Genomic DNA, 23,067 nt, shown 5'->3' with positions numbered 1-23,067 from the left:
AAAGAAAGGTGTAGGTCTCAGTAAAGATGATCTGCTCAGGTCTTTAAAGCATTTTAATGTTGTTTTTAGAAAAAAGAAAATCAGCAGTTTTGGATATGTCTGCTGTGGCAGAATGAGGGCACAAACAAGCCATGCAGTTAAATAACAGGTTTTATTAACAACAAGAATTGGCTTCTAAGTAAGAAACTGGAGTTAACGTTTGAGGCCCACACTTAGCTGGTCATCTGTTGGCTCACTTCACATCTCATTCTTGTTTGCAGTTTAAGGAAAAAAATGACACAATTTAGAGGACAGTATCCTAAAATGTCAATTAAAATTAAAAAAAGTAAATCAGCAGCAAAATCTGGTCACTGATTAAGAATAGGTTTAGAATGAAAACCTACAGCCACAGTACCACTCCAGGACTAGAGTTGGAGACCCCTGTCTTAGATGAACTAATGGCACATGTTTTTAATTTTTCTCAATAGAATACACACTGTGACAAAATTAACAAAGTAGGGTGGAAGTAGGGTGTTGTTGTGTTGTTAGCCATTATGGATGCAATGAAAAGTGAAGCAAAATGACACTTGACTTTCCTCTGTTTATATACAGTATACACTAGAAAAGAAACTTAACCTTTATCTGGGTCACCTTCAATGTCAAAAATAAACAGACCTCTCCAGCCTATGATTCATTTAACAGGAGAGGAGAACAATGTATATTTAAGATCTTTTGATAAGATAACTGTCCAACAAAGTCTTTTGAAGATTTGATCAGTTTTCCTTACAATGTGGATCAAGTCACTTAGGTCAGTCAGCAAGATGTAAATGGTCCAAATATCTGATCATAAAACTCTTGCCTCTATTTAAACCATGCTGTAATGTGTTAATTTTTAGCATCAGTTTAACTTCCCATTCATTTCTCTCCTGCAGTGTCTTGAAGTTGCCCATAAGCACTGTGAATTTGAAGTCCTTCTCACTGCTGCTAAAGTGAGCTCCTACAGGAATATCTCCATTGCCATGCTTAATGTGGAACCTGTGTAAATTCAGTCTTTTGCTGAGTATTTGTCCAGTTCCCCCACAAAGAATGCTGTGTTGGAACATTACATACACAAAATTAAGCAGACCACATGATCTGCAAGAAAATGATTCCTATATGCAATTTTCTTGTCAGCATTGTAGTGTAACTACACGATTTATATTATAAATGTGAGCACATGATTTACATCTTTTCTATAGGTAGGGAGATGCACTTTTTTTCTGTTGGTTCACTCAAGGAGGTTCTGACAATCAGCTGATGCAGGTTTGGTGATTGTCTATATGCCACGAGAGGAGGTTCTGGGAATACATCTCCCAGCATGACATCATTATCTAGTATCGGCTGAAGTTCTTTCATAATTTTGTGAAGTACTTCAAGGTGTGGGTTATAGATCACAGCAAGAGGGATACAGTTCTTGTTGTCTTTGTTTTTATATGCCAGAAGATTGTTTCTGGGTATGGTAGTAGCTCCTCTTATTTGAGTGTCTGTTGTCTTGGGAGTATATTCTTGTCTAATGAAATCTTGTCTAAGCTCCTTCAATTGCTTATCCCCGTCTGTTGGGTTTGAGCAAAAATGATTGTTCCGTTCTGCTTGCCTGCAAATGATGGAGCACCTTATATGTTTGACATTGAAGCTATCACTTCTCAGGTATGTCCATCTGTCTGTTGGTTTGTGAAAAATAGATGTCACAAGGGTGTTATCTTTCATGTGAATGGTAGTATCAATGAAGCTGGCTTCTGTTTTTGTGTAATTTAGCTTTAGCCTTTATGTTGGTGTGGAAAAAATTGTATTTGTTATGAAAATGGAGGAGGTCCCTCTCACTCACGGTCCAGATTATAAAGATGTCATCTATGTAACAGAGATACAACATTGATTTTAAGATGTACATTGGCATAAAGTTCTCCTCCAGTTTTGCCATATGTAGGTAGTGAGGTGCAAACTTAGAGCCCACTGCAGTCCCCATTTGTTTCAAGCAGATGTCCTGTCCAAATTAGAATAAACTGTGTGTCAAAGTGTATTTTATTATTTGTATAACTGATTTCATTGGTAAATCATGTTGTTTTAGGTACGCTTCTGTTATACTACAGTAATCCCTTGCTATATCGCGCTTCGACTTTCGCGGCTTCACTCTTATCGCGGATTTTATATGTAAGCATATTTAAATATATATCACGGATTTTTTGCTGGTTCGCGGATTTCTGCGGACAATGGGTCTTTTAATTTCTGGTACACGCTTCCTCAATTGGTTTGTCCAGTTGATTTCATACAAGGGACGCTATTGGCAGATGGCTGAGAAGCTACCCAACCACAGCGTGTATTATGTATTAAATAAAACTCCTCAAATATATTGTGAGCACGGGGGCTGTTCGCACCCCTAGAGGACACGGCCGCTCCTCAAAAAACGCTGAAAGATTACCTTCACAGTGCTCCCTTCTTTGCTGGGCTTACATGTGGCTGCTTTGCAAGCGATATGCTTCCCGCATGGTGCTTCGCATACTTAAAAGATCAAACAGCACGTATTGATTTTTGATTGTTTGCTTTCCTCTCTCTCTCTCTCGCTCGCTCTGACGGAGGGGGTGTGAGCAGAGGGGCTGTTCGCACACTGGCCTAGAGGATACGGACGCTCCTCTCCCTTCCTCGCAGCTACTTTGTCCGGCGGTGCTTCGCATACTTAAAAGCCAAACAGCCCTATTGATTTTTGACTGTTTGCTTTCTCTCTCTCTCTCTCTCTGATGCGCACTCCTTTGAAGAGGAAGATATGTTTGCATTCTTTTAATTGTGAGACGGAACTGTCATCTCTGTCTTGTCATGGAGCACAGTTTAAACTTTTGAAAAAGAGACAAATGTTTGTTTGCAGTGTTTGAATAACGTTCCTGTCTCTCTACAACCTCCTGTGTTTCTGTGCAAATCTGTGACACAAGCATGACAATATAAAAATAACCATATAAACATATGGTTTCTACTTCGCGGATTTTCACCTTTTGCGGGGGGGTCTGGAACGCAACCCCCGCGATGTAGGAGGGATTACTGTATATGTTTTTTATTAAGTTTAATGTCACTGTTCTCTGTGCCCACTGTTATAGACTCATTCATACAGGCCGACCAAGTATGGCACATAGGGGCACTGCATCAGTATTTAGAATTGCCAAGCCAAGCACAGGACTAGAGAGCCAAAGGACAACTGGAGAATTCAATAGTCAGCCTAAAGACAGACTAGTATATTTCTGTCTTCTGTCAGCACACCATTTTCTTTCCTTGTTGGGAGAATGAGAACTGTATGTAGGCATTGTGCTATTCCTGTATGTTTGAAGGTGGGGTTTGAGTCCTGTCCTGACCTTGTTTGGATTTGGAGCCAAGGAGCCTGCACATGGAGCAACCAGTATATAAGAATGGACACCTATGGCCAACACTTTGAAGCTTCCGGGCGGAAGAGTATGTCTTCCGTCTGAGGCCGGGCAGAAGATTATGTCTTCTGTCCGGTGAAAATCCTTTCAGCGTGGCGACGAAAGATGGCAAGACTGAGTAGTTCAAGCCACCCACATGCTTGAAAAGAGTCTGTCATAGGCTTCCCGTCTGTAATACCACGTGAACCCGTCAGTAAAGAGCTAGATTATCCTTTATGCTTCTCGTGTAATCTTTTAACCGTCTTATTGCATGAGGGGTGGGGATAATACCTTTTTTTATTTATAATTATTTAAATTCAGGTTAATTAAAACGCTGCAATTCAAAAGAAGACATTTCCAGAGAGCTAATGCCGTTTAAGGAAACAGCTTCACATGCCAATATGCCATCATCATGTGGGATGATTGTGTAAAGTGCCTCAACATCCACTGTGGACAATAAGGTTCCTCCAGAAAAGGGGCCTATAGCAGACAGTTTTTTAGGAAATCAGTGTTGTCTCAGATGTATCTGGTTGTATTGTGGGTGAGGGGTTTAATGATGTGCTCCACCCATCCTGAAACACCTTCTGTAAGTAAACCAACTCCTGAGATTATAGGCCTTCCTGGGTTCCCTTCTTTCTGGATCTTAGGAGGCATGTAGAAGTAACCCATTTTGAGGTTCTTAGGAATTAAACTGCTTACATGTTTCATGATTCATGATGTCAAGAGGAAAGCTACTTACAGTCTTTTTAGTTCCTTCTTGTAGGGATATGTGGGGTCTTCCTGTATTTTGTAATAATGTGTAGTGCCTTTGTTCCTCCTGTATATTGTCAGATGTGTTCATGATAACCCCCTTTGTCTGCTGGTTTAATAATGATCTTTGTATTTTCCCTTAGTGATGATTAGTGATGATTTGTATATGATTTTGCTGTCTCTTTAGGATTCCTTTTTTGACTCTCACTCAGAAGCAGTCTATATAATTGTCCAGAATGGAGTTTCTGCCAGGTTCTGGTATTAGTGTAGATTTATTAGTGGGGTTATTATAACAGCTTGTTGTTTCACATCAAGTATGGCAATAGAGATGTTCCTGCAAGATCTCACTTCAGCAGCAATGAAAACTGTGAGGTTTTTTTAAGTAATAATGCTAAAATTTAACACATTACAACATGAATTAAATAGAGACAGGAGTTTTATGACCAGATATGAGGACTATTTACATCTCTCTCACTCATCCACATTGTAAGGGAAACTGATCAATAACTTCAAAGATCTTAACTATACATTGTTCTTCTCTCTCCTACTAAATGATTCACAGCCTGGAAGGGTCTGTTAATTTTTGACATTGAAGATGACCTACTTAAAGGTTTTGTTTCTTTCCTAGTGTATATAGAGAAAAGCCAAGCAAAATGACACCTTTTATTGGCTAACTAAAAAGATTACAATATGCAAGCTTTCGAGGCAACTCAGGCCCCTTCTTCAGGCAGGATGTAAACCAAGAAGGGGCCTGAACTGCCTTTATTGCATATTGTAATCTTTTCAGTTAGCCAATAAAAGGTGTCATTTTGCTTCACTTCTCATTACATTAAGCAGGCAATTGCTCATGCTGACTTCCCAGAATTGTACACTGTTTTGTCACTACTATAAACAAAATTTGCAATTATAATGTATTCATTTAGCAAAAAAACTAAACACACATCTCAGTGTATTACTGTAGTATAACAGTAGGTCAAGAGGCTTAATAGTTAAGAGCCCGTTTTAATAAATAAATAATTGAATGGCCGGCCCGATCTCTGTGGGTGGGCATGCTCACGCAGCTGCAGGAGGTTGGTGGAGTAATTGAGGCGAGACGTGCCTGCATGTGAGGGTGCGTTTTATCTCAACTGCTTCACTGGCTTTCTGCAGTGCGTGACTGAAGTGCTGCACCTACAGAGGCAAAAAAAGGGAGCTGGAACAGTAAGAAAGGATGACAAAAAGGAAAAGAAATAAAGAAACAGAGGTTAAAAGATGGAAGAGAAGAAGAAGGCAGGAGGAAAAGGGAGCGTGTGGATGGGAGAGAGAGCTTGAGAGAGGTAGCCGGGAGGCGGTCCTTTGAGGGAGCATGCGGGCGATGCTCAGTATCTGATGGCTACTCCGACTGAGCAACCTGAAAGTTTGAGTGACTTGTGTGTTGCTTGGTTGGAACGACTCCACATAAGACCAGGAGAAAGGCAACGTGAGCTGCAGGATTAATGGAAGGCTCAGTGAGGCATCCTGTGGGTGGTGCTATGGACTGTAGGGATGTGAGCCTGGCAGTGGGAATCAGAGGCTCGGGGTGTTACCCTGCCAGGAGCCAGAGATGGCAAAAGTGGCCCAAAGCTAGGAGCAAGAGCGCAGAAAATTGGCTGTACTCTCAAGCGTCAATTCAGCTCAAAGACCTCGCTTGGGGATAAGCTGGGAAGCCAGCTGTTTTTAGGGACGATATTTTTAACCTGTGCCTGTGTTTTAACCTCATTTTAAAGGACTGTGTATGGAATTGTTTTTAAACTCCAAGATTGCTGTTTTATTTATTGGATTATTTATTTATTAAACATTTTTGCAATACACTTTTGGACACTGATTTGTTTTGGATTATTTTAATAAAGCACTTTTGCACTTTTATGCATTTAGCCCTTGCTTTGTGTGTGAGTGTCCTCGTCTACTAGCTCCTCCTTCAGGTACATTAGTGGCGGTAGCGGGTTCAAGAGGCTCTCTGGAAGGACCTGGTAGTGTGGGGCTGACCGGCACTGTCACAGTTACCCTAATTCTCCCTGAGGACATCTGTCTCATTTACTGTAAAAACAATATGTTAGTCACCAACCAGAACTCAGTAGGCTGCTGCAGAAAAGCACACATAACCTGCTTGAGCACAAACAGCCAAAATCAAGCACTCATATCTCATCTGTTTTTAATATTTATAACTCACAGGATAGCATAAGGAAGTAATAAAGAATGGAACAAGAAAAAGCACAAGGAGATAGAAGCTGAGGGAGATGCAAAGGACAAGGAATACTGTACAAAAAATGATTTCCAACGAAATGAGAGCTACTGTGGTTGACAATGTTATCAACCATAGTGTGAAAGCTGGGCAGTGACACTAGGTTTAAGCTGTTACTGTCACACTGAAAACTGTTCTTATTAAAGTGCACAATACCTGGTTTTTCTATGTCTAGGGGATGCTGTATTGAAATATTTTCCTCCATCCAGTGGCAGAAGAAACCGTCTCTTCAATGAAGAACAAGAAGGAGAAGTAGTCAACATGTTGCTGGCAAATAATGCCATAAATAAGACTAAGAGAAATCCAAACATGCGTGATAGAGGGCAATGGTATCTTCCATAACATCAAGCGTGTGCAATATCCATTATTGCCCATGTGCTGAGAAGACACAAGATGAGCATGAAGCAAATATATAATATCGCTTTTGAGAGAAATTCCAAGAATGTAAAAGAAATGCAATGCAATTATGTTCAAGTGAATATATCACTCTACAGCAGTTTACATTATCACTAATTTTGTGGTTACTGTTCTAAGATGTTCATGTCTTCATTCAGAGGATACTAAAGGTTGATGCAAATACTGAAAGAGTTGAATATATCTTGATCGTTGTTGCTGGATTCAGTTTGGTCAGAAGACATCCCAGAGGAAGGAACATTATAGGACAAAGAGCATTGGCTGATGTCTCTAGCCTAAGGGGCTGTAATCAGAGGTAGGTAGTAACGCGTTATATTTACTCCATTACATTTACTTGAGTAACTTTTTAAAAAAATTGTACTTCTAAGAATAGTTTTACTGCACCATACTTTTTACTTTTATTTGAGTACATTTGTGAAGAAGAAACGCTACTCTTACTTTGCTACATTGGGCAACACTTGAAATGTTACTTTTTTCCCATTATATACGCTATATTTTTGCCAGAGAGAAGCCGCCAGTGGATCAACTGCATGACTGTTTCACCAATCAGACATAGCAACAATAATCACATGACTCCGTTTCACCAATCAGACATAGCAACAATAATCACAAGACTCTGTTTCACCAATCAGACGTAGCAACAATAATCACATGGCTCCGTTTCACAAATCAGACGTAGCCTTGCAGTCACATGACCACACACAAACTGTGGCAGCATAGCAGCACAAATTTCTCACAGACAGCGGACAGGGAAAGAAAGAATACATGAAAAATGAGAGCCAACTCCTGCTGAAGCTTAACCATCACTTTCACTGAGTGAAGAACAAGCACGTTTCAACTAAACATGCACAGACACAGACAGTCAAGGTAAAGTGAGACTTCTTGTATGTGCACAAGCTGCCTTGTTCTAATGTTATTTTCTATCAGCTGTGCTATTTGGAGGGTAAGTGAATACGCAGTATTATACTGTCAGTGTACAATATATCTTGTCACTGTAAGTAGTTTGCACTGTTTAAACATACAGGGTACATGTTACCTACTGTAGGTACTAGCTTTAAAAGCTGTTGTGAAAAACTGAGATTTTGCAAAGATGTTATTTATTTTTACTCATTTTTTATTTTATTATTTGGAAATAGCAGAATTTGCACATTATTTTATATTTTTGTCTGTCTTATTACAACATTTCTAAAAAATAAATCATTTTCAAAATGTAACATCTTTTCACCAAATACTTTTTTACTCTTACTTGAGTAATTTTTAAGATGACTACTTTTTACTTCTACTCGAGTAATATTATTTTGAAGTAACGCTACTCTTACTTGAGTACAATTTTTGGCTACTGTACCCACCTCTGGCTGTAATGTAACTATGTGTGCTGTAACAAGTCTACAGGGAGTTGTGCATCACCATTTCTCAGTAGGTCCATATAACATAGCACTAATTTTGGAATTTCTCAATGTAATGTGTGGCCTTATATACCTACAATCAGAGAGACAGCGTAGGCCCTCACACCACACTGTTTATGTTTTACAAGGGATAATATCAGTGTTCACCATGCAAGGATCATCCAAGAATGATTCAATAATCACCCATACATATAAAGCATCTTTCTTCCACTATACTCCTAATTCCTAAATCCATTTGGAGAATTACTGTCCATTTAGTGTTGGAAGATATATGACTAGAACCCATACCACCAAATAAGTCTTCTTGAAACAATGGATGCAAACTGTAATGGTCAGAAGACATCCCAGAGGAAGGCACATTATAGGACAAAGAGGCTGATGTCTCTGGCCTAAGGGGATGTAATGCAATTATTACACAAGAAAGATTTCAAGGGTGGATCCATCACTGTGAAGCTACTGATATTGGGGTCCTGCAAGAGAATACCTTGTTTGTGATGCTGATGAGAACTTGTGGGGAATTCTACATTTACAGGCAGGATAATGTATAGTTCTTTTTTGTTGTAGTATTGATTATTTAATTTTTTTACCTAAGGCACGTAATATTATTTAAGGTATTATTCTTTATACAGTACTATGAATATACTATACTATAATACACTGTTAGAATATACTTAACTATTCAAATATGTGTACTATATATCAATTATTTTTGTGGGTGATTACAGTAAACATTGATTTAAGTTTGTGAATATATCGGTCATTTTGTATTTAATGTTGTGGTGTCCTGTTGAACACTGAACTGTTTGCTAATACAAGAGTACGATGATGAGACGTAAGGATGCATAGTGCAATTGTGAGGGCAAGACATCAGAACAGAGGAGCAGGTAAAAAAAAAGTACAAAGCCATTGAGTGGTTCAGATGAAATAATGAACACAATTTTGGACTTTGTAAACAACCATGGCCTTGCAACAGCAGAGGCTAGGCAGGGAATACAGCATGTGTGCTCCATCATACAAACATTCTGGAAGGAAAATATGTGTGTAATCATACAATACTGTCACTCTTCATACAATTCCACTTTTAATTATTACAGAGCACATGTTTCACGTTTAGACAGAAACCATGTACTATTCCATGTATAGGACTGAGTGACTATCTCATGCTGATCACAGAAGAGCAGTATTTGCACCTCAACAGATCACAACATGGCTATGGCCATGAAAAACACACGGTAAAATTGTAATTATCACTAAAGGAATGTACAACAAATTGGTGGCAAAAACTGAATTTCATACTCTAAATCATCATCCATCCTAACTTTGTGGGGACAGGGGGACTACAGACCTAGAAATACAATGTAAAAAATCTGGGAAGCCAAGTATAAACTGGCTATAGATTAAAATATAAAAAGTGGGATGCATTCTGAAATGATCTGGAAAAGTCAACTTGTAGGCAAGCGGGTCACAAGCCACACTCTCTGCCAAACTCTTTATTAATAAATTGTTTGAAAATGCAGAAATCAAAATGTACACCACTGCCATGAACAAGATAACCCACTTGTCCAATATTAGATACATCAACTTCAACTATACATTTCCAGTCAGGATGTCTAAGAATAGGTGCAGTAGTGAATGTGGTTTTAACTTGTAAAATGGTTGTTGAGCATCCACCATTCAAACAAATTTCCAAACAAATTTCAGTAAAGTTTTCTTAGTTGGGGAAAAGTTATTGAGATACAATTTGATGAAGAGGTTGAATAATCATCAGATATTACTGGCACAATCAATAAAACATAGGACTTGTCAGACAGAATTAGGTCTCTTTGAATCTAGGGTAGTTTTAAAATTTGAATTGTCTATGACTTAGGGTTAAAACTTGTATTATGAAACTTACATTTTTCTAATTTTGTGAATAGGCTGTCTTTCCTTAACTGGACAATACCTCTTACATGTTGAATATGAGATGCAAGATTTTTTGAAAGAAAAAAAAATGATATATATCAAAATATGGTTAATATAAACCAACACAATAACTTATAAACCGCCTTTCCAGAGACATTGCTTTTACAAAAAAAAATGTTGTTTCCTTTTGCATCAATAGAAGTATAAAAATTAAGTTAAGTTAACTAATTCAAATTAGTCTTGCAATGTTTTATGGTTCCTATTCCAATCACAGACAGGTTAAGGATCTTTTACAAGTTCTTTTAATGCATGTAACATTTCATACACAAATGGGTTAATAATTTAAACAAAATAACAATATGAAGAAAGGAAGGAAAAAATCTGATTTGGCTCCTGGCACTTAACAGTTTTTTTCTGATAATGAACACACAAAAACTGGTACTTGAGGTACAGTTACTGAAACCATTTACTCATGTACCAAATGGTTTAACCTGGTCTACAATACTGTAAACATTTGCAATTTCAAAATGAACATTACACAAAACACTACACAAAGTTCTTTACTTCAAACACAATTAAAAAAAAACTGAAATCTCTTCTGGAACAAGGCACCAAAGCATTAGGGCCTTCACCACCAGAATATGTAATAGTTTCTTCCCTCAAGCCATAAGACTCCTAAACACGCAAAGACCAGACTGAGAGCACACACACATACACCTCTCCACTCAACTAGATCGTGACTTTATATTTATTATTAGATTTATTATTATACTGTTACGTTCTTCCTACTTCCAATGTCATGTTTATATCTGTCCCTTCTATTAATATATTGTCACATTTTGGCATAACCTGCTATTTTTTGTATGTTTAGATATCATAAATGTACTGCACTGTCTTCATTTGTACCACTGTCTGAATTTACACTGTCCTGCAATGTTTGCCAATGCTTGCATACATGAACTTTACGCTGAATTGTGTACAGTAGCTTATCCTGTAGTCCTATCTTCTATATAGCATTGTGGTCCTGAATGAACTTTGTTTCATTTTACTATGTACTGTGCTAACTGTATAGGAATGAAATGGCAAAAAAATCGACTTGACTTGACTCGTCTCCTTTTCTTTAATTTGGAAAACACTGCCATTCAAAAAAGCACACTCACTGGCCAACTGCCTAAACCTAACTCTCAAGTCTGAAAACACAGCTAACTTCGTCATTTAGATGGCATTGCATAAGCACTATAAATAGGTAACAGCTTAGTTCTCTTTGTATGGACAATAATGGAGGCAAATATTGCTTAGAGAGGTAGAGGAAGAAGTGTGAGGATAAGAAGAAGATGAGGACAAGGACATAAAAGAAGACAAAGGAAAACCATAATTTCACTGTAACTACTATGTAATTACTTGTATAAGTACGGTGTAACTATAAGTTTTTACTCTGTACTTACTGTGTAAAACAAAGTAACGCTAAAGTTAATTACTCAGTTGTCATTGTTATTCCACAGTTTATATAATTACAATGTAACAATTTATCACTGATCCAAAAACAAGTGTACTTAGATAGTTACATTGTATCTGTACTTTCAAAATGTAATAAAAACATCAGGGTATGTAACTACAAATATGTAACAGATGTTCCATTGTCTGGGCAATTTTAATGGAGAATTGCAGTGATAACTGCATAGGTTTTCGATGATATTTTAAGATCTTTTTTAAATGGTGAAAACACCTTTGCAAAATGGTTAACGTTTTTGCCTCACAGATCCATTATCCTGAGATGGAATTCTGCCTGGAGATATGTGTGTAAAATTTGTACATTCTATTCATGTCTCCCTATGTCTTCTTCATGGGTTTTTCTGCCACATCCCAGGGACATGTAGGTTGTGTTACGTTGCCATATGTGTGAGATTATTCTTGGAAATAATTACATATTTGCAAACATTCACAGTGCCATTTCTACATGAAACAAGATTAAGAGAAAGATATGAGTGAAGCAACTTTAGAGAGTGCCATCTGAAAGAAATACTAAGTGGGTAGCGCTGAGGTATCAGTAGATAGATAGATAGATAGATAGATAGATAGATAGATAGATAGATAGATAGATAGATAGATAGATAGATAGATAGATAGATAGATAGATAGATAGATACTTTATTAATCCCAAGTATGTGCAGGTAAGTACACTTGTGACTGGTGAAAATGCTCATTCCTTTGCACTACTTACTTTACATATAGTACTGTAATGAAATAACGTAAAAAACCTAATAAGACAGCAGAGTGCTGAGCTCAGTTTCAGAGAGTGCTTGAGCTGGACTCCAGTGATGTACAGTATAAATATGTAATTGTTGATGAGACATGTTTTGCTTTATTTGTTGTGTATGTCTGCCTTGCTGTAGTTGTTTCCTCAGCTGTTTGTTTTAAACTGTTTTTACACTATGTATCTTTATTGTATTCATGTAGTTCATTTGCTTCATATATTTTATTTACATTTACAGTACATATATTTATTCATGTGCATTTTCTACTTATTTTCTTTCAAAACGTATGCATCAGTAAATGTGTATATATTTTGTGGGATAATTTTTTCTGATGTAAAAGCGTGAATTTTTTCCCAATTACAAAGTCAAAATAATTAAACATATAAACATATGGTGAATCTGATTAAGGTTATACAACTGAAATGTTGTGTCTTTACTGTTTTTCCCACTTGCTGAAACACTAGACTTCATTCTCAAAACAAAACTGTTGCCATTTATTGAATCAATCACACTTTTGGAAAAACTCTAAACAACGTTCATCTAGTTATAAACAATTTTCACATTTGATTCACCTTTTTTTCAAAACTCTAAACACATTCTCATTCACCAAAACACATTTTGCACTTTGATGCACTTGGGATGCATAATGGTAAACACAAGTAGTTAAACACAATTACAGCTCAGATGTCACCATTTACACATAAAGATTAAAAAATTTTCACACTTGCTTCTAATGAAACTGTGAAACCATATAAATAGAAAATAAGCTAGTGCAGAGTCAAGGAACTAGGAGAAACAATTAAAGACATAACACTATTTTTACTGCATGTACATGGGTCAGCTCCACTCCCCCTGGTTGCTTCCAGGACATTTTTGAACGCAGAATCGTAAATTGTTGTAAACTGAGATGAGCTGGGCAAATGTGGATGCACACAGTCAGCAAGGGGTTGGTGCAAATGTGCCAAGTGTTTTTATTAAAACCAATCAAATTGTTCAAAGGTTCAGTGCAAGCTTTTTCAATAAATAAATAACCCATAAAATCCTAATGAACAGGCCATGAGTTTAAAACTAAATAAATAATCCACAGATAAAAGCATAAAAAACTGTCATTGGGTGCTTGATCTTTCTCCCATTCTTCCTCTTCCTCTCTCCTGTCTCCTCAGCTGACTCTATGGCTTGCTCAGCTTTCGGAAACAGCAACAGTTATTGTCCTCCTGGCTGACCCCAGTCTTTTGTCTGCCGAACCATTTGGAGTCAGCTGTCCTCCTGTCTTCCTTTTCACTCTCTCAGAGTCCCTTGGATCTCTAAGGAGGACTCCACCACCCATTGTACCTGCACCTCCATTTAGACTGGTAGGTAGCAATCTGCCTCATGGAGCACCATCCATTTCATTCCACCATAAGACTAGCATCTGCTCTGTTTCCTTTCTTTCTCTCTCTGGCTGGCTCCCTAAGCCACCTGATACTGTGCTCACTCATGATCCTCCATTGTTCTATCATTCAGGCTCCTTTCATACTGCCTGATTGGGTAGAGGTACTATCCTCCACCTACTCCGAGGTGTGGATGAGGCACCTGGTTTCTTTCAGAAGCCTCTTGTACCTAGAATCGTCAATTGTTGTAAACCGAGATAAGATGGGCAAATGAGGATGCACACAGTCAGCAAGGGGTTGGTGCAAATGTGCCAAGTACTTTTATTAAAAGCTATTAAAAGTATTCATAAGTGCAGTGCTAGGTCTTCAATAAATAAATAATCCATAAAATCTAAATGAACAGACTATGAGTTAAGAATTAAATAAATAATTCACAGAAAACACCAGTATAAAACACAGTCAACAGGTCCTTAATATTTCTCCAATTATTTCACTGAGCCCTGTGCAACTGTCGTCGATGAGTGATGCAAGGAACATTATAAATGCAGGGAACAGTATCACTTGGCCACGACCCTGTCTGTTTGCTGTGTCTGTGTATAGGAGAGTGATAGATCCCACTACAATAAATAACCGTGCTGTTCCCGTTTTCAAGCTGAATAAAGTTGGTTTTGCTAAAGTGCTGAGCCTCAGCTTTGTGTTTTGGGTTGCAAGACAGGGACTCACAGGTCACATGGTACCAGGAGTGGGTCCTTGCATCGATGAATCCCCAAGAAGTACGGCAAAACCAAAAGCAAGATGAGGCTTTGACAGCTGCCCCTGTCTTAGCGCAATCACGAGATGTGCTGCCAAAGATAGCTCCCGCAGACAACCCTGAGTGTTTCCTATTCTGATTTGAACGTATGGCAAAATTGATGAGCTGGGACAGGGGAGCCCTGGCAGCTATTTTGGCCCCGTTTTTAACCGGAGAAGCCCTCCAAGTCATATGGAATCTCCCTCCCAAAAGGCTTGATGATTATGACTACCTCTGAATGGCTGTGAGCTCAGTGGTCAAGGGCTGCCTGCTTGCGGCTGTGGCATATTCATCTGGATCGCCCTGTATGAGGACAGATTCAGGGCTTAGTGGACCCAATTTAAAGCTGGATCCATGGAGACCCTTTCGAGGGCATTGTGAAGAAGTTTGCTATTGATGCAGTCCTGTTAGGGATTGACAAGAGCCTTTGTGATGAAATGCTACGGAACAACGTCAGCTCGCTGCTGGATCTGACCCGCAGACTGGAGGGTGCACGAGCCACCTGGAAACAATGGGGCTACCCAGGCTCGACCCTGATTTCGATCCAGCCAGCACAGACCTTCAGAGTTGTCAGCATCATGGGTAGAAGATGCCAGAGTGTGAACACCATAGTGCGGACTAAACTTTCGCTGTGATCAACTGGGACCTCTGGCGTGGGAGTGTCACCTCCAACCTGCACAAACAATGGCTATCGGTCTGGCCCAGGTATGCAGCTCGCAAGTTTCCCCCAAGGTGTTACAGGAGGACAATTTTAAGGTCTCTATTATGTTGGCTGGACAGAAACTCTCTGCACTGTTGGACTCTGGTAGTTATCTCTGTGTAGACTCTCTCGTACAGTATTACTCCCTCTGAAATTAAAAGGGAATAACTTTAAGGTTTGGACTGCCATATCAAACACCTGATCCTGGCCACTCCTAATAGGAAAAAGGAATGCCCTCTTCCCATGGGTCTTGGCCACCTGCGGAGCGCCTACCCCCATAGTCGATAGAGAGGGGCTCCCCACAGTCAAGGAAACGGGTTTGAAATTGAACCAGAGTTGTTCAGTGAGCTGGGGGACAAATCCCCAAGTGAAGACCTGAGGTAACTGGCCAACGTTTCCACGCTGTCACACGCACCAACAGCCTTGCCAGACCGAACACTCAAAACAGACCAGGACATAAAATGAGATAGCAGTGGGAGATAAGTATGATGCTGCATCAGACACAGTAGCAGTGGGAGGCGAACATGATTCCGCAACAAACATGGAAGAAGCAGAGACTGTTGTCCAGGCAGAGTTTTCTGGCCTACAACAAGCCGATAACAACTGGGATTCTGAATTCAGACAAGCCCACGTCGCAAATGGCTCTTAGTGTCTGGAGAGAGAGGACCCAAATTTAAAAACATTTTTACTTAAGGATGTTTTTTTTTTATCTGGTGATTTCTGATTGTATTGGGTGATGGACGTATCGAGCAGTTGGTAGTACCAAGTGAGCATAGGGAAAAGGTTTTAAAAATTGCTCAGAGTCACGTTTTGGGGAGCCACCTCAGTGTGGAAAAGGCAAGAGAACGTATTTCAAAACGTTTTTATTGGGTGGATATGGGCCAGGATGTTTAGCAATTTTGTAAGGCCTGTCCAGACTGTCAAATAGTTTCTGCTCACAGACCCGCCTGGGTACCCCTTGAACCAATGCTTATTTTAGATGTCCCCATTGAGAGGGTGGAATTAGATATTGTTGGCCTGATTCCCAGAAGTAAAAGTGGCTTTCAGTATATTGTCGTGTTTATCGATTACGCCACAAGATACCCAGAAGTAGCAGTGTTGCGACGAGCGGACACCCGAAATATCGCAAAAGTGCTCTTGGATATGTTCACACATATTGGTATCCCTCGTGAGATGAAAATGATTCAATATTTCTAAGCTCAGATGGTAGTGATTTCCAGAGTTGGGAAGCAGAGCAACTGAATGCTTTGCTCCCCATAGTGGTAAGATGGACGAAGGGGACAGTCAAGTGGATGGAGGAAGAGAATCTAAGGGTACGGGAGGGAATGGCAACATGGAGGAGGTCAGACGGATATGGAGGGGCAAGGTTGTGGATAGCCGTAAAAGTTAACAGAAGAATTTTGAATTGAATGCGAAACTTAACTGGAAGCCAATGAAGCTGCTGCAAAACGGGAGTGATATGATGAATAGAGGAGGTTATAGTAATGATGCGGGCAGCTGCATTCTGGACCAGTTGAAGCTTATAAAGAGATTTGCAAGAAAGACCAAAGAAAAGGGAATTGCAATAATCCAGATGAGAGGTGACAAGGCTATGAACAAGGATAACAGTTGTGTGGGGAGTGGAAAGTGGAAATATGCAGACCAGGAGATGTTATTGATGTGGGACTGGGACAAGGATGACACCCAGACTCTTAACCTGTGGCGAAGGGGAGACAGAGGTATTATCAATAACAAATGAAAAATGATCAGTTTTGGATATCCAACCTTCGCTTATCCAACATTCTGTATTATGCGACGTCCAACCGCAAAAAAAAAAAAACGCATCAATCTGCAACAAGAACTGCAAGTTGCAAGCGTGAGTGTAGTCTATTTTTTGTTGCTAAGTTAATTTTTTCAGTTAAATTTTTCTGTTGTTTTGTTGTAAAACATGATTACAGTGGATTATGTGGCATGCGAGTGTCTCTCATTCTCTTGCATGTGTCTGTCTGTCTTTTATGCACGCGTGTGCGTGTGTGTGTGTATGTGCGCGTGTGCATGTGTCTCTCTCACGTGTGTGTGCGTGTGTCTCTCTCTCTTGCGTGTGCATGTATCTGTCTGTGTCTCTCTCTCACACTCTCTCTCTAACGCTGCACAGGGAATGCACAGGGAGAGACTGAACACATGCGGAAATCATCAGCGCGCACAAACCGAAAGGGAAACTGGCTTGTTCCTATACCGAGTGTGTGGTCGTGCACAGAGGCAAAAGTTTGGCGAACTTTTTGGTCATAACCCGATTTGTATGTGTTCAGAGATGTTTGTGAACTGAGGTTCCACTGTATTATGCTCGTAATGTGTAAAATTATAACATAGTTTGACATTTAATAGGCTTTTTCTTAACACCTCCCATTATCCGACATTTTTGCTTATCCGACGTTCTGCTGGCCTGTTTATGTCAGATAAGAGAGACTCTACAGTATTTAATTTAAGAAAATTTGAAGAAACCAGGATCTGAATTCTGCTATGCAATCAATAAGTGAGGAGGGTGGAAAGGAAACAGTAGGTTTGCTAGTGAGATAGAGCTGGGTGTCATCAGCATAACAGTGGAAGCTAATGTTATATTTACGAAAGATATTACCAAGGGGAAGGAGGTAAATAATGAAAAGGAGGGGCCCCAGGACAGAGCCCTGGGGCACACCTGACGTAACAGCGGTGGGTTGGGATGTGAAAGTTTTAAGCTAAACAAACTGAGTGCGGCCTGAGAGGTAGGATCTGAACCAATTTAGTGGAGTGTGGTAATGCCAATCGAAGATAATCTCTTGAGAAGAGTAGTGTAACAAATAGTGTCAAAGGCTGCACTCAGATCAAGGAGGATGAGAATAGTAATTAAACCAGAATCAGCTGCCACAAGAAGGTCATTAGTAATTTTTATAAGTGCTGTTTCTGTACTGTGGAGGGGACAAAAACCAGACTGGAACTGTTCATACAGATTATTTTGAGATAAATGAGAATGAAGTTGAATAGCCACTGTTTTTTCAAGAATTTTGGAAATGAAGGGTAGATTATAAATAGGTCGAAAATTACTGAAATTAGTCGGATCGGCACCCGGTTTTTTCAGTACAATAATCCCTCCTCGATCACGGGGGTTGCGTTCCAGAACCCCCCGCGAAAAGTGAAAATCCGTGAAGTAGAAACCATATGTTTATATGGTTATTTTTATATTGTCATGCTTGGGTCACAGATTTGCACAGAAACACAGGAGGTTGTAGAGAGACAGGAACGTTATTCAAACACTGCAAACAAACATTTGTCTCTTTTTCAAAAGTTTAAACTGTGCTCCATGACAAGACAGAGATGACAGTTCCGTCTCACAATTAAAAGAATGCAAACATATCTTCCTCTTCAAAGGAGTGCGCATCAGGAGCAGAGAATGTTAGAGAGAGAGAGAGAAAAAAGCAAACAATCAAAAACCAATAGGCCTGTTTGGCTTTTAAGTATGCAAAGCACCGCCGGACAAAGCAGATGCAAGGAAGGAAGCAATGTGAAGGTAGTCTTTCAGCATTTTTTAGAGGAGCGTCCGTATCCTCTAGGCCAATGTGCGAACAGCCCTTCTGCTCACACCCCCTCCGTCAGGAGCACAGAATGTCAGAGAGAGTGAGAGAGACAGAGAAGAACAAACAATCAAAAATCAATAAGTGCCGTTCGAGCTTTTAAGTATGCGAAGCACCGTGCGGGAAGCATGCCGCTTGACAAAGCAGCTGCACGGAAGGGAGCAATGTGAAGATAATCTTTCAGCATTTTTAGACGAGCATCCGTATTGTCTAGGGGTGCGATACAGCCCCCCTGCTCACACCCCCTCCGTCAGGAGCAGAGAATGTCAGAGCGAGAGAGAGAGAAAAGCAAATAATCAAAAATCAATACGTGCTGTTTGATCTTTTAAGTATGCGAAGCACCATGCAGAAAGCATATCGCTTGACAAAGTAGCCACATGTAAACCCGGCAAGGAAGAGAGCAATGTGAAGGTAATCTTTCAGCGTTTTTTGAGGAGCGACCGTATCCTCTAGGGGTGCGAACAGCCCCCGTGCTCACAATATATTTGAGGAGTTTTATTTAATACGTAATAAGAGCTCTGGTTGGGTAGCTTCTCAGCCATCTGCCAATAGCGTCCCTTGTATGAAATCAACTGGGCAAACCAACTGAGGAAGCATGTACCAGAAATTAAAAGACCCATTGTCCGCAGAAATCTGCGAACCAGCAAAAAATCTGTGATATATATTTAAATATGCTTACATATAAAATCCGCAATAGAGTGAAGCCGCGAAAGTCGAAGCGCGATATAGCGTGGGATTACTGTATTGGGGTTATTGCAGCAGTTTTAAAAGATGAAGGGACAGTATCAGTAGTGAGAGAAGAGTGGATTACAGCAGACATAAGAGGGACCAGAGAGGGGAGGCAGGCTTTGACCAGAACTGTAGGGAGGGGGTCCAGTTGACAGGTGGATGGCTTAGACTTACAGACAAGATCTGAGATTTCTGAGAAAGTAGGAAGCTGAAAAGAGGAAAATGAGTGAGTTGGTGGGTGAAATTCAAATGAAGTACTGGAGGAATCCGTACAGAGAGACTGATCGGGGGGTTGTGTGATATTGTTAAGTAGTGAAAACAATGACTTGGTGTTGCCTTCATTGGAAGAAATAATGTGAATATAATAGTTAGATTTAGTTTGGGCAATACAGTCCTTGTAATAAAGTATATGGTTTTTGTACTCTTTGTGAACAAAGAGTCCAGTTTTTTTATATAACTGTTCAAGTTGCTGGCCTTTGGCTTTCAAAAGCCGAAGTTCAGGCATGAACCAGGGATCAGAAAAGGAGAAAGAAACAGATCTAGTTTTTAATGGAGCAACAGAGTTAAGAATACCATTAAGTCCAGTGTTATAGTGTGACACCAGTTCTTCAGAAGTGGATAAATTATGAATATCCATAAGGGAATCAATACTAGAGGAAAGAGAGTCTTAGTTAATATTCTTAATACTACAGAAAGACATGAGACAGGAAAGCTTAGTATTGGAAAGTACAAGTTTAACATTGAATGAAATAAGAAAATGATCAGTTATGGGGAGTTCATCCGCAGTACAATCAAGCGGGGTAACTCCAGAACAGCAAATCAAGTCCAAGATATGTCCTTTGGAATGAGTGGGAAAATCAGTATGCTGCTGGAATCCAAAACTCTCAAGGCAGGATGTAAAGTCTCTAGTAATAGGGACATTGATATTATCCATATGTACAGTATATTGAAATCCCCCAAAAGTATTATGTTTGATGAAATAGTAGATAAGTGTGTAAGGAAAACAGCAAAGTCGTGCAGAAAGTCATTATTTGGTTTAGGGGGCCGGTAAACAGTTGCAATAATAGTAGGAATAGGTCCATTTAATTGACACACAAGAGATTCAAAAGAACGGAAGGCCGGAACAGACAATGGCAAGACTTTCCATTTCTCACGATACATTAACGCGAGACCTCCTCCCCAGCCAGAGCCACAGGGTTGAGAGATGTAAACAAACCCCAGGAGAGTGGATTCGTTAAGTTGGGAAAAGTCATGAGGTTGTTGCCATGTCTCAGTTAGATAGAAAAAGTCAAACTTACAATCAGTGAGGAGATCATGGATGAGAGGCCTCTTGCTCGTGAGTGAGTGGATGTCCAGCAGACCGAAGTTGACAACGGCGTTAAATACGATGTTTGGGTGGAGATACAGGCCAGTCAGCGGAGGCTCGGACAGGCGAAAGCGGCAGCTGAGTACTGAAGCAGGCCTGTCGCAGGTAGGATAGCGAGCGACAGGAGGGACCAAACAAACACGAACCAAATAAATATCCTACCAGTCCACATGCTAAGCGAAGACGCAGACAACTCAGATATCCGGAGAACAAAGCCAGGTAAGTTTCAAAGTGGGGATATGCTTAAGAATAGTCCAAACAGAGCCAAATCAGCAGTCAAGGTAGAAATCAGTCTAGCTTTAAATGACTGAAAAATAAAACTCAACGAATAAATCTGCCGAGATGAAAATGAAAACAGCTGCTTAGTCCATTAGATTGTAAGTTAATCGTAAAAAAGTTAAAAAAGATAAAAAGTTACCAGAGAGCAGTGGCGACCAGTCACACCAGCAATATGCAAGTTGTCTCTGAAGCTCAACACTCCATTACCAGCCTCTGCTTCCTGTGAGAGGCTTTTTAGCACTGCAAGACTGATTTTTACACCCAAAAGTGCACACCTTGATTCAGAGAACTTTAAGAACCAGCTTCTACAAAAGTTGAATAAAAGATTTTGGTAGTTTTTTAAAAATAAAGGAATTTCTGACAAAATTGGCATGCTGATATTGAAAAGTGAGCACTGGAGCAATGTGAATGTTCATTATCAGTATACTGTTTTTGTTTTGTTGGTAATTTGAAGTTACAGTGATTTGATATTTTTCAAGCTGTATTAATATACTGTGAGTTTTCAGTCAGCATTGAACAGAAACTGCTTGTACAATCGTTATTGAAGAGGCTACTTTTTACTTTTATATTTTGAGTATATTTCAGAGCCTGTACTTTTTTACTTTAAGTAAAAAAGTTGAATGAGTACTTTTACTTTTACCAGAATCTTTTTTTTATGCAAATATCTGTACTTTTACTTGAGTAACGAACTTGTGTACTTTTGCCATCTCTGAATATTACTATTAGTACTGTTACTATTGCTACTGTTCCTAATCTATTATCATTCTACATATTGGGTACTGGGCAGTACCATGTTTAAACATCTTCCTTTTCTACTGTCAGTTGCTGTACATAACAATATGTCTATTGAAGTGAAAGAGGTTAATGAAGTTTGTATTGAAAATCAATCAGCTGTTTTATTCAGAATCTTGGGGACAAAAATAAAACGTCTTCAAACCATTACTTACCAAAGTACATATACTATTCATAAAACATACCTTTTATCATATAAAAAAATTTAAAGGTGTGTCTCTGTCTCAGTGAGTCCAGGTAAGATGTCCCCATTCTTAACACTGTCTGAAGGCAGCATCTTACTTTTGCTGACATCTCTTTTCTGATGGCTTCTCAGGTTTTGCTGATAGATGAATGGGACAAAGCAAAGTACAGTACCTCCAATGATAGGTGGAACTCCAGCAAGGTAAAATGCTACATGGTAGTTGCCTAAATAATCATGCAGTATCCCTGCAATTTAGAAACATAGTTTAATGAACATGCGATACAAAAAAATCAACATTCATCCATCAATTTTCAGATTTTTTTCCCTTTAATTCAGCTCTTAATTCAGTTAATATCTGTATACCTTATCACTGATCTTTAAAGGGTCATGGAAAGCTAGATTTTTATCTTAGGCCTACTAGGAAAACCGAGAATAAAAGCATACAATTTATCTTCTTTACTCTTACAGCTGTTGCTAACATGTCAGTTTCTGGTCACGTAGACTAATTATGCTGCCAGTGGGAGGAGAGCTAGAGAGAGAAACTGTGTTACAGTTAACCCATGTTATTAGTTAACAAAACCAGATGACCTTCAACAGTATATATTAGTTGTATTCTAATTTAGATTTATTACCTTATTACTGAAAGGTTGCAGGTTCAAGTCCTGGCGCTCGATGTTTTGAGAAGTGAGCTGCTATTATTATTACTATAATATAATAAAAACATACATTTGATTTGGGTCTATAACATCTGGTATAAATTTTGGCTACTTGTAAAAGTTACAGCTTTTTTTTTATTATTCAGTTTTATTCTCTCAGTGACATTCACGTGGTACAACAAACTTGCCTCTCCCTCTCTGAGTTGATGCTGTTTATCTCCATTCT

The 23,067-nt window shown here is 39.3% G+C and overlaps 1 protein-coding gene across 4 annotated transcripts in view; it reads right to left on the bottom strand.

Moving 5' to 3' along the window:
- LOC114662093 (monocarboxylate transporter 8-like) overlaps positions 1-23,067 on the bottom strand; it is a 1,225,996-nt gene that overhangs the window by 9,600 nt on the left and 1,193,329 nt on the right. For all 4 annotated transcript variants that reach the window (XM_051934371.1, XM_051934372.1, XM_028815421.2 and 1 more), the window contains exon 7: positions 22,187-22,430. In XM_051934371.1, coding sequence (XP_051790331.1) covers positions 22,207-22,430 — 224 coding nt within the window. In that variant the 3' untranslated portion in view covers positions 22,187-22,206. The remainder of the gene's footprint in view (positions 1-22,186; positions 22,431-23,067) is intronic.

This window comes from Erpetoichthys calabaricus, chromosome 12, assembly GCF_900747795.2.
Source record: "Erpetoichthys calabaricus chromosome 12, fErpCal1.3, whole genome shotgun sequence".
In the NCBI taxonomy this organism is placed as follows: Eukaryota; Metazoa; Chordata; class Cladistia; order Polypteriformes; family Polypteridae; genus Erpetoichthys; species Erpetoichthys calabaricus.
This window is presented reverse-complemented; position numbering and strand designations above follow the sequence as displayed.